The sequence below is a fragment of the Leptodactylus fuscus genome, chromosome 2, assembly GCF_031893055.1.
Source record: "Leptodactylus fuscus isolate aLepFus1 chromosome 2, aLepFus1.hap2, whole genome shotgun sequence".
Taxonomy (NCBI): Eukaryota; Metazoa; Chordata; class Amphibia; order Anura; family Leptodactylidae; genus Leptodactylus; species Leptodactylus fuscus.
Genome location: NC_134266.1, coordinates 250,251,541 through 250,262,632, shown reverse-complemented (window position 1 = coordinate 250,262,632; position 11,092 = coordinate 250,251,541). Strand labels below are relative to the sequence as shown.

The window sequence follows — 11,092 nt, the reverse complement described above, 5'->3', positions numbered from 1 at the left end:
GAGCGCCAACTTTCTGCGGGCCGGTGAGCTGCTCTTGGACCATGGCGCCCAGGAGGAAGAAGTCCGGGGATGAGCCCAGTGATCAGTGGGTGCTCATAGCTCCAGGTACACAGGCCTGGCATTACATGTTAGTTCATATAGTGCGGCTAGCTTACCGCTTGGTGGCTGCACACGGATATAGGAGTGCAGTGAGTGGCAGGACATGTGCATCTGTATTTACTATCTGCAGTGTGTCTTGTTCCTTGTACAATTACATGGAGGACACAGATATGCAACAGAGTAAGAAACCTACATGACTGAAAAAGTGAAGCAACCAATCAGATTGCAGCTTTCATTTCAGTAAGGACCTTAGAATAATGAGAGCTGGGAGCTGATTGGTTGTAGCGATTGTTCTATTATTTTAATATTACCTTAGACACCGTTCACATTGCTGGTTGAGCCCTGTGCATGGATTCCTTTGGCTTCTTCGTACAGTTTCAGCACCATGTAGGCTGTCAGACTCTGTATGGCGGTCTTTTTACCTAGAAGCACCACATATAAAGGAGGATCCCGCCATACATACTGAGTGCAAAGTTGTCACCATACTCTTCTATTGATAACTGCGTTATATCTGTGTGCACACGTTCTTAGGGTCAGGTTTCTTTTGCTTAGGCCGTGTTCACACCTGTGTTGTGGTTCTGTTTTTGACAGCTCTATCAAAAGGGAAATGCATGCAAGCAAATACCTTTCATTTGTATCCATCTGCCGTTGACTTCAATGATAAAAAGAAACAAATCTGTCACTTTCCATTGTGAATCACATTTTTTAGATTGAGGAAGAGGTCCTGCATGCACAGCTTTCTCACCCCCCTTCCAAGAACAGATGTACAGAAGAAGTGGCCCCTGAGCAGTCTAAACATCCATTGAAGTCACCCACATTAACAATAACCTATTGCTAGGGATCAAAAAATTTTACATGCTAATTTATAACAATGAAAGGAAGCCTTGCAAAAATCTATTGACCTCACTGACTGGAACCCTGACATTAGTGGATACAGATACCACTAGAAAGCTGACCGTACACTGAATTCAATGCACTGTCGTTTTACATATAAGTTCCCCGGTTGCAGAGATATCGGTGTTGTTAGTTCCAGCACCGATATGCACTGTCAGTGAGTCCTTACTGCCCGATGTCATTACTGGACTGAGAGGAACGCCCCCTTGACAGTACAAGGCTATAGAAGAATGCACCATCAGGGGGAGACCTTAGCGATGATGCTGTAATTCATAGTCATGTGTATGGCCCCATAGAAATGAATGGGTCAGTATGTTATCCATTAAATACCCACACACACACTGAACATGGCCATGGTCGTCTGCAACCAGCCTTAGGCTGAGTCCCCACATTGTAGAAATGCAGATTTTGATGCGATTTTTTTGAACCAAAGCCAAGAATGGCTACAAAAGGAATAGAAAACTATAGGAAGTTCTTATACTTCTATATTCTGCTCAATAAACTCTTGGCTTTGGCTAAAAAACAAAAAACTGCAAATAAAGATTGCAAAATCTCCAACAAAAAAGCTGCATTTTCACAACGTGAGGCTTCAGCCTGAGGCTGGGTTCACACAGAGTTTTTTGGTCAGGATTTTGATGCGGATTCTGCATCAAAATCCGGCTCAAAAAACTGCCTCCCCTTGTATTCAATGGGTTCCTTTTTCCGCGAGTTGGTTGTTCCTGCTCGTGGAAAAAAAGAAGCGACAGGTCCTTTCTTCAGGCGGATTCCATCCGATGGTTCCATCTGTCAGTCTGCTGCGCGACACTCCATCCCGACTAGGCCCATTCATTCGGGCCTAATCCAGAGTATCCAGTCGCGGCTAGCCGTTTTTTGGACCAGATTCTGAGGTGGCCTCCGCCTCAAAATCCAATCCAAAACCCCCCGTGTGAACCCAGCCTAAAGGTGGAAACCTGTGGATGAACCTGCAGCAATAATTGACATGCTGCGTGTTTGAAACCCACAGCACACAACAGTTTATGCTATGATGTTGGTTTCTGCGCAGTGTGGATAGGGTTTCATTAAAACTGCTTTACTACACTGTTATATTAGTTCGCAGTGTGAGCCACCAAAATTTTGTAGCGGCTATCCCTCTGTAAGTATGCACCATGCGGCCTTATCCAAAATTCATTTTCCTTGGATTGGGCAAAATTTGCAAAGATCCAGTTTAAACAGTCAAACTGCAAAGGAAAATATGCATGCTGTAAAGTTTTATGGTGTAGTTTTTTTATTTCACGGGTGAAACACTGTACATAAAGGTTTCACTTGTAAAATTAAATGCCGCAAAACCAGATAAAAAACAGCATTTATTTATTTAATTTTTAACCAATTTGACTTTTAATATGGCCAACTGCAGCCTGTGGATGCACCATAATGCTCGGAGCTACATGCCGACTTCAGCCACGACTCCCCTTGTTCAGCCAAAGATCTCTGTGTTTCCCTGTAACTCCTTCACTAATATTTATGTATGGATTCGCGTTTTTGTGACTAGAAGTGCAACCCTGTTCACTAACATTAGTTGTGGACAAGAGTTGTGGTCAAAGTTGCTTTGTGACACCCAACCTTAAAGACCATGTACTCACCTGTTAAAGGGACTCTATCAGCAAAATCATGCTGATAGAGCCCCACATATGCGTGCATAGCCTTTAAAAAGGCTATTCAGGCACTGTAAAAGTTAAATTAAACTACCCTCCTGTTTTAAAATAATAACTTAAAAAATAATGTGCTCTACTTACGGAACGTGCACCCTGGGCGGGCATTCTGGGTGCGTCTTCATCTTCTTCCACGCCTCTTCTTCCTCTGACGTCTTCGGGTGCCGTCCTCCTCCGGCGCTTGCTCGCGGACACTGATAAAAAAAAAAAATAGCCCGGGCGCATGCGCAGTAGCCGTAGTAGAAGCCGCGTGCTACTGCGCATGCGCCCGGGCTATTTTTTTTTTATCAGTGTCCGCGAGCAAGCGCCGGAGGAGGACGGGACCCGAAGACGTCAGAAGGAGAAGAGGCGGGGAAGAAGAAGACGGCGCACCCTGAATGCCCGCCCAGCGTGCACGTTCCGTAAGTAGAGAACATTCTTTTTTAAGTTATTATTTTAAAACGGGGGGGTAGTTTAATTTAACTTTTACAGTGCCTGAATAGCCTTTTTAAAGGCTATGCACGCATATGTGGGGCTCTATCAGCATGATTTTGCTGATAGAGCCCCTTTAAAACTAGGGTTGTGCGATCGGAATTCCGAACACGATCTTTTTAGGTGGGATCGAGTTCGGTACTATTTCCCACAATGATTTGCTTAGCCTTCACACTGAGTATACACTCCGCTCATTCTGAGCGGAGTGTATAGTCAGTGTGAAGGCTCCGCTGCGGTTCCATAGGAATGAATGGAAGCAGCCGGCACACAGCCTTTACCCCCTGTGCGCCGGCTGCGTCCATTAATTTTAATAGGACACTAAACTAACATCTCTAGTACCGTGATTCCCCGAAAGTAGGACACCCCAGAAAGTAAGGCATGGGGGGGGGGGGGTTCTGTTGAATTGCCTAATATAAGGCATGCCTGGCAGTGGTGGGCGGGGCTTAGAGTGGGATTCAGGGGTGGGGCTTAGCAGAGCTTTCGTGGGCGGGGCTTAGTGATCCCCACTTCACTGACACAGCAGCCGTGCTCCGTGTGCACAGCAAAGCCAGCTGCTGCCTTTGCTGTCCGTGCTGCTGTAGGATGAGCTCTCCCAGCTCATCCCAGAGGCAGCAGCCGCCTTTCCTGTGCACATGGAGCACAGAGCACGGCTGCTGTGTCAGTGAAGTGGGGATTGCTAAGCCCCGGCCACGAAAGCTCCGCTAAGCCCCGCCCACCACTGCCGGGACGAACAGCAGCACCAGTGCTGCTAGGAAGATGGGATAGGTAAATATGATATCTTCTTCCCCTCCCCTACACTACCTACAATTGGCAGTCATGCTGACGCTCCACTAAGGAAGTTCCGGCATGACTGCCGGTTGTAATAAGACATCCCCCGAAAATGACAGGTCCTATATTTAGGGCGACAATTTAATATAAGACACTGTCTTATTTTCGGGGAAACATGGTAGCTACTTACCTCCAGAGATGGCTGCTCCGGTGTTCTTCTTCGCCACTCCATGCTGCAGTCTTCCCGCCTCCCAGGTTAGTGTTTAAAGAGCTAGGAAGGGCTTGTGGCTTAGGAGAGTGTGGGCGGGTACAGGGTGGAGAGACGTGATGTCTCCCCTCCGAGTACCCGCCCACACCCTCCTAACCTGGCGTTCAATTGTTAGATTCCATGCTGTATAGTGAATAGGATTGCTTTTAAAATCCGATCTCCGATTAATAAAAAAATCCCATTGACTTGCATTGGGACCGGAATTGGGATCGAGATCGGGTTCGAATGAAAAATGATCGGAAATCGGATTTTAAAATCAATCCTGAAAAGTCAAGATCGGCTCAACCCTAGTTAAAACCTGTTGCTGATCTTGCACCACTTACCTCTCTGCTGCTCCCGCACAGTCTTTCTTCATATGGCTGCAGCAATGACTTTACACGTAACTAGTACAGACAACTACTAGCCTCAGTGTACACGGCTAAGACCAGAGAAGGGGTGTAGTGACCCCATTTGGGTAGGTGACATGTCATCACTGCAGCCATGAAAGCAAAGACTTGCAGGTTATTTAACAGGTAGCTTCTTGGCTTTAATTTAAACCATTCTCCTTCCTTGGCCAATCTTGGAATATCTCTTTATCACTTGTTCTATATAATTTCTTTTCTTCTCATTTCAGATTCCCTTAAAGATGATGCAAAGAAGCCAAGTGATAAAACCTTGTTTGCAAAGTTACGCAGTCCCCTGACAGGTGAATATGGCCGCCTTATTTTCTGGTTCTTGTTCTCTCTTCTTGATTTAGGAGTTGTCTCAGTCCTGTCATTGGTGACATATCGTACTGATCTCTGTGTGACTTTGCTGTCTTTTTTGGTCAGGCTATAAGGTTGATCATCGACTATAATAGGCTGATTGGAAAACTAGAGCGAGAGTTTGCTGCCACTTCAGTCTGGAGATTGTAGAAAGTCCAAAAGCTATAAGTTCAGCCAAATGAACATTGATAGTATATTTTATTGATATGCCATCATTGCTTTTGTTCTCCATTATAAAGTGTTGCACGCTTGAGTGGACAATGCCTTGGTCTGTTGCATACTGGATTTCGGTGGAATTCAGCTCTGCAATAACATTACATTACTGTAACAGAGGGCATACTAAGGTATACGGTTACATATACACGACTGTGCACCTTTAGCTGGTCTGTGATTGGATGGCCTGTGATTCCAGGGCCCCATTTACTGATTTTTAGTGAGCCCACGCTGCAAAACAGACAGGAATAGGCCCATGAAAATACACAGTTGTTGCATAGGGCTATAGAAATGAATGGATCAGTGTGCAAAGCATGAAAAACACAACACACTGAAAGTACACACAACTGTATGCATGAGCCATCAATTTAGGTTTTCATTTTTGACATTTCATTACAATGCCATTTTGACTTTGACTCTGCATATTTGCTTATATAAAAGTCTCGTAGTAATAGTCCCATAACAGATAGTTGCGCAACACCTGGATTTAAGCAGAAAAAAAATGAGGAAATTGCTGCATTCTGTGTATCTTGCTTTACACCCAGTGCCTTTAAGGGGTTTCACAAAATGTACAATTCTACAGTGTTTGTTGGTATTTTAAGTGATTCTGACTTGTCCTTCCACTTGTTGGTAGCTGTATATGTTGGCTCAGATGCGCATTAGAACCCCCATATCTACAATTACACCTGGCTGACGTGATGGCACCTGATGTACACGTCAGTGGTTGAAGGGGTATTCCCATGTCCCTTGCTCACCAGTCTTCGCTGCTGTGAAGACTTCTGTCTTCCTGGTTTTCGACGTCAATTGGTGGGCGGAGTTTCATATGCAAAGCCATACTGTCTGACTACCTCCAGTTTAGCTCTGCCCCCAAATTAGCGTGTAGCTCCGCCCACCACATAGCGTGATCCTATAGGACGACTGAAGGGCCTATGATGTCATCAAAGGTCCTGTAACACTTGGATTTAGTTTGTTCTACATAGAGTCGCCTAAATCCTAGTGGGCTAAGGGACCAGGTCCTTCTATCCACTAGCTTTTAGCCTGCTTTTTATAAGAAAGCTAAATCCTAGTGAGCACAGGGACCAGGTCCTTTAGCCCACTAGGATTTAGACTGTTTTATATAAGAAAGCAGCACTCCTTTCCCTCCTCCTTTATCTGAGAGCAGGAAGCTAGGTCACATGTGTGGTGCAGACACAGGAACAGCTACAGACACAGGCTCGCTCCTGTGCAGTTAGCCCCTCCCCCCTGAGAGCAGGCAGCTATGTCACTTGGGAAATGAGCAGATAATCCCAAGGGTCATAGAAACACAGTGCATAGAAATATCATGAATATTGCATGTACATTAAACACTTTGTGTTTCCTTGAACTGTAATTCTCTCAACACAAACATCTACGTCTTCCCTTGGCCCAAAATTAAGGAATTTGAAAGTCAAAGGAAATTGTGATCAGACAGGATAGTTGTAAACCCACCCATTTCTGATGTGTCAAGATGGTCTACAATGAGGGTGTCTGGCATCTCGTCCTCTTCATAGACACATCGAGCCCATGTGGGTAGTTAAAGGGGTTTTCCACTTTAATAGATTTTTCATATTGATGACCTCCCCACAGGGTATCCCTTTAAAGGGTAGCTGAGTTTTCATGAAAAAAATGAAATATGTGCGGGGTCTTGCTAGGTAGTCTGTTCTATGACTGTATAAGTCTTCATACATGATGTCCTTTCAGTTTTTCTGCTGCTAATAACCCCATTATGGCTGCAGCTCATTTTGCATTTGTCTCTGAGGCCGCGGGCATGTACAGTAAAGAGCAGTCTGTCCCTTTCCCCTATAGGTTACTGCAACTATTCTGCCAGGAATAACTGTACAATAGGAAACAAATAGCTGAGAAAAGCTCAAGTGTCCATGATCTAGGAGATCCAGGAACACCAGACTACAAATACGTGCAGGCGAGCAGCTAAAAGACATGAGAATAAACCAACTATTAGCACAGTTAGGAGTGCTGCTGGTTGTCTTAGAATAATTTCCCATCTGTAATCACACAGGCATCCAGAAGTGTATATATAATACATTAAAAGATGTGAGATTTGCAGAATGTTCAGAGAATTCAGTTTGCAGATGTTTGATTCCTTCTTGCTTATCTAATATATCTATGGACAGAACTTATCTAGCAACAGATAGTGAACTGCAAATTAGCTAGAAGGGAGACAGGAACTTTAGAGAGGTTTTTCAAACAGAAAACTAAACTTTATAACTAAAGTGCTGTATGTTTTGTCCCAGAATTGCATGCTCTATGAAATGAGACTAAGTTGTCTCATAATATTGGTCATTACCTATCTTTTGTCTATAACCTTGTATTAGATTGTTAAAATTCTGGATCTCCTCATACCTCACCGACTGCACATTAAGCGTCTCCCACTCGCACACCACCTCCTCACCTCGCCCTCTCTCTGTAGGTGTCCCCTAAGGCTCCGTCCTAGGACCCCTCCTGTTCTCCATCTACACCCTTGGCCTGGGCCAACTCATAGAATCTCATGGCTTTCAGTACCACTGCTATGCCGACGACACCCAAATATACATCTCTGGACCAGACATTACCTCCCTGCTGACCAGAGTTCCAGATTGTCTAGCGGCCGTAGCCTCCTTTCTCTCCTCCCGCTTTCTCAAACTCAACATGGAGAAAACAGAGTTTATCATCTTCAGCCCATCCTGTATGGCCCCTCCACCTGACCCATCTATCAAAGTTAATGGAACCACAATTACCCCTGTCCCACAGGCCCAATGCCTTGGGGTAACCCTGGACTCCGACTTATCCTTCAAACCACATATTCAAGCCCTCAACACCTGCTGCCGCCTCCAGCTCAAGAACATCCACCGAATCCGCTCCTTCCTCACCCCTGAAACTACCAAGATGCTCGTCCAGGCCCTCATAATCTCCCGCCTAGACTACTGTAACACCTTTCTCCATGGACTCCCAGCAAACACTCTCGCCCCCCTCCAGTCCACCTTAAACTGCGCTGCTCGCTTAATCCACCTCACCCCCCGATCTTCATCGGCTGCTCCCCTCTGCCAGTCCCTCCACTGGTTACCCATAGCCCAGCGAATTGAGTTCAAGCTACTAACGCTAACATACAAAGCCATCCACAACCTGTCCCCTCCATATATCTCTGACCTCATCTCCCACTACCTGCCCACACGTAACCTCAGATCCTCCAACGACCTCTTACTCCGCTCTGCCCTCATCCACTCCTCACACAACCGTCTCCAAGATTTCTCCTGTGCATCCCCCATACTCTGGAACTCCTTACCACGACACATAAGACTGATCCCCACAATCACAGGCTTCAAGAAGGCCCTGAAGACTCACCTATTCGGGAAGGCCTACAACCTCCAATAACACTATCACCGCACTGCCATCTGTACAGTCTCCCCCTCTCCTTCTGTCTCTATCCCCTTCCCTCATAGATTGTAAGCCCTCGCGGGCAGGGCCCTCTTCCCCACTGTGCCAGCCGATCACTGTTAGTATGATATGTACCTGTATATTTTGTGTATTGTATGTAACCCCCAAATGTAAAGCACCATGGAATTAATGGTGCTATATAAATAAACAATAATAATAATAATAATGGTGTATTGACAGGTAAAGGGGCCATGTTCTTATTTATCAACTCTGGACAGCAGGTCTGTGAAGTGAAAGCTTTCCAGGAAGAATTTCGATCATGGTTTATTGGTCAGACAGTTCAAGAAGGTGAGATAAAAGAAAAATAGATTATTTATGTACTGTACTTCTATTCTATCAAAGAGGTTGTTCCCTATGGGTCCTCACTGATCTGGAAGATGGGGGGGACCGAAAGTCACCCTAAGGCCTCCTGTGAATGGGGCACCAGTGCATAACAGGACAATCCTGTTAAAAAATGTCAGTGACGTTCATCCGAATAGTTTTATTTTGCATTATATATAACATTTAGGAGTATGTTCATATCCACATTGCGCAGTCCATTCTTCCGGCCCATCGTAGATGCAGAAGAACGGGCCAATAAGAATTTGTTTATTGATAAACTGTAACTAGATAATATGTTTATTTTTAGATGGTCGATTACTGTATGTGACGCCCGTGGATCCTCTGTTTTTGGTGCTGTACTATATGATGAAAGCTGACAAAGAGGTATGGGGTACAGGACAGATATTTGTCAAGGCTTGATCTTTATTACCAAAATTATAGACACATTGGGAGAGATTTCTGAATGCGGTGTAAAATTGAAATCCTTTAAAATGGCAGCCAATCCATTTGCGGCTTTCATTTCTTAATGGACCTCTAAAAATGAGATGTGGAAGTTTTGATGCATCTTATGAAATTCCTGTTAAAGGGATTCTACCATTAAAACTTTTTTTTTTTTTTTTGTGGATAAGATGTTAGAATAGCCTTTAGAAAGCTATTCGTCTCTTACCTGGCTTCACACTGAGTAACGCTGGCGTTTTTTTGTGCTTATTTTTGCACATAGTGCCGCATTAACGCCGGGCAACGCCACAGTAAAATAGCGTGGCGCTACACGGCGTTAACGCAGCGCTATGTGCAAAAATATGCACAAAAAACGCCAGCGTTACTTAGTTTGAATACAGCCTTAGACTTGGTCTTCACCGCGCCGTTCCTCAGAAATACCGTTTTTTACCGGTATGCAAATGAGTTCTCCCACAGCGATGGGGGTGGGCCTCAGCGCTCAAACAGTGATGAGGGCATCTCCACCGCTGCCAGAGAAGTGTCTCCAAGCGCCGCCTCCTTCTTCGTCCGCCGTGTCATGTTCAATGTTTTCTTCCGGCGCAGGTTCGTAACCGAGCAGAGCAGACTGCACAGGCCACGGGAAAATGGCCGCTAATAATACTGTGCAAGCGGCCATTCTCCACTCTGCTCTGCTCTGCTAGAAGTTACGAGCCTGCGCCGGAAGACATTGAAGATGACGCCGCGGACGAAGAAGGAGGCGGCGCTTGGAGACACTTCTCTGGCAGTGGTGGGGACGCATCATCGCTGTTTGAGCGCTGGGGCCCGCCCCCATTGCTGCGGGAGAACTCATTTGCATACCGGTAAAAAACAGTATTTCTAAGGAACAGCGCGGCGGAGACCACGTCTAAAGGTAAGAGACGAATAGCCTTTCTAAAGGCTATTCCGACGTCTTATACACAAAAAAAAAAATGTTTTAATGGTAGAATCCCTTTAAGGCTCGTTCACATCTGCGCCTGGGTCTCTGGGCAGGAAACGGAAACCTGCAGGCATTTTTCAAACGCATTCAAATGGCCGTGAGCGCTGGTGAGCGTTTTGTGCTCTCTGCGGCGTAACAGTTTTTTTAAAAACAAAAAACTGGACACAGAGTCAGACATGCATTACTTTGTGTCCGGTTAAAAAAAACAAAAAAAAACTGTTTAGCCACGGAGAACATAAAACGCTCACCGGCACTTACGGACGGATACAGTCTGACAGGTTTCTGTCTGCAGAAGACGGAGACCTGAGAACGGAGACCGGACGCTAATGTGAACCCAGCGTCAGTCTCAGTAACTTGTCTTTATAGTTTAAGTTTTCTAGACTCAGGACAGAATTTTGACACTGCTCTTGAGTTGAAATCCTGAAAATCTGCAACATATTGCGCTGTTTGCACACCCTAAATCTGTTTATTACTGTTTGTACATATATTAGTTTAGCGCTGTTTACTTAAGAGTCTGTGGAGTCCATGTATTGCACTACGGAGTTGGATATAGTAAATTTGCACAATGTGTTACGCAGCTATGTGACTGTTATACTGACTGAATTAGGTCTGATTCACACTTGCATTTGGGTTTCTGCTCGAGGAGAGTCCTCTTGTGGACCCTAGAAAGGAACCTATCTGCATAAAAACGCGGTTACGTAAGGAAACCCACAGACCCATATACTATAATGGGGTCTGTGTGGTTTCCACACAAAAAATTCAA

General features: G+C 45.1%; 1 protein-coding gene across 1 annotated transcript in view; it reads left to right on the top strand.

The window, feature by feature from the left end:
• The window catches only part of RNASEH2B (ribonuclease H2 subunit B), a 34,315-nt gene continuing 23,223 nt past the window's right edge, over nucleotides 1–11,092 (top strand). The window contains exons 1-4 of the mRNA XM_075266022.1: nucleotides 1–105; nucleotides 4,802–4,873; nucleotides 8,775–8,882; nucleotides 9,223–9,299. Coding sequence (XP_075122123.1) covers nucleotides 42–105; nucleotides 4,802–4,873; nucleotides 8,775–8,882; nucleotides 9,223–9,299 — 321 coding nt within the window. The 5' untranslated portion in view covers nucleotides 1–41. The remainder of the gene's footprint in view (nucleotides 106–4,801; nucleotides 4,874–8,774; nucleotides 8,883–9,222; nucleotides 9,300–11,092) is intronic.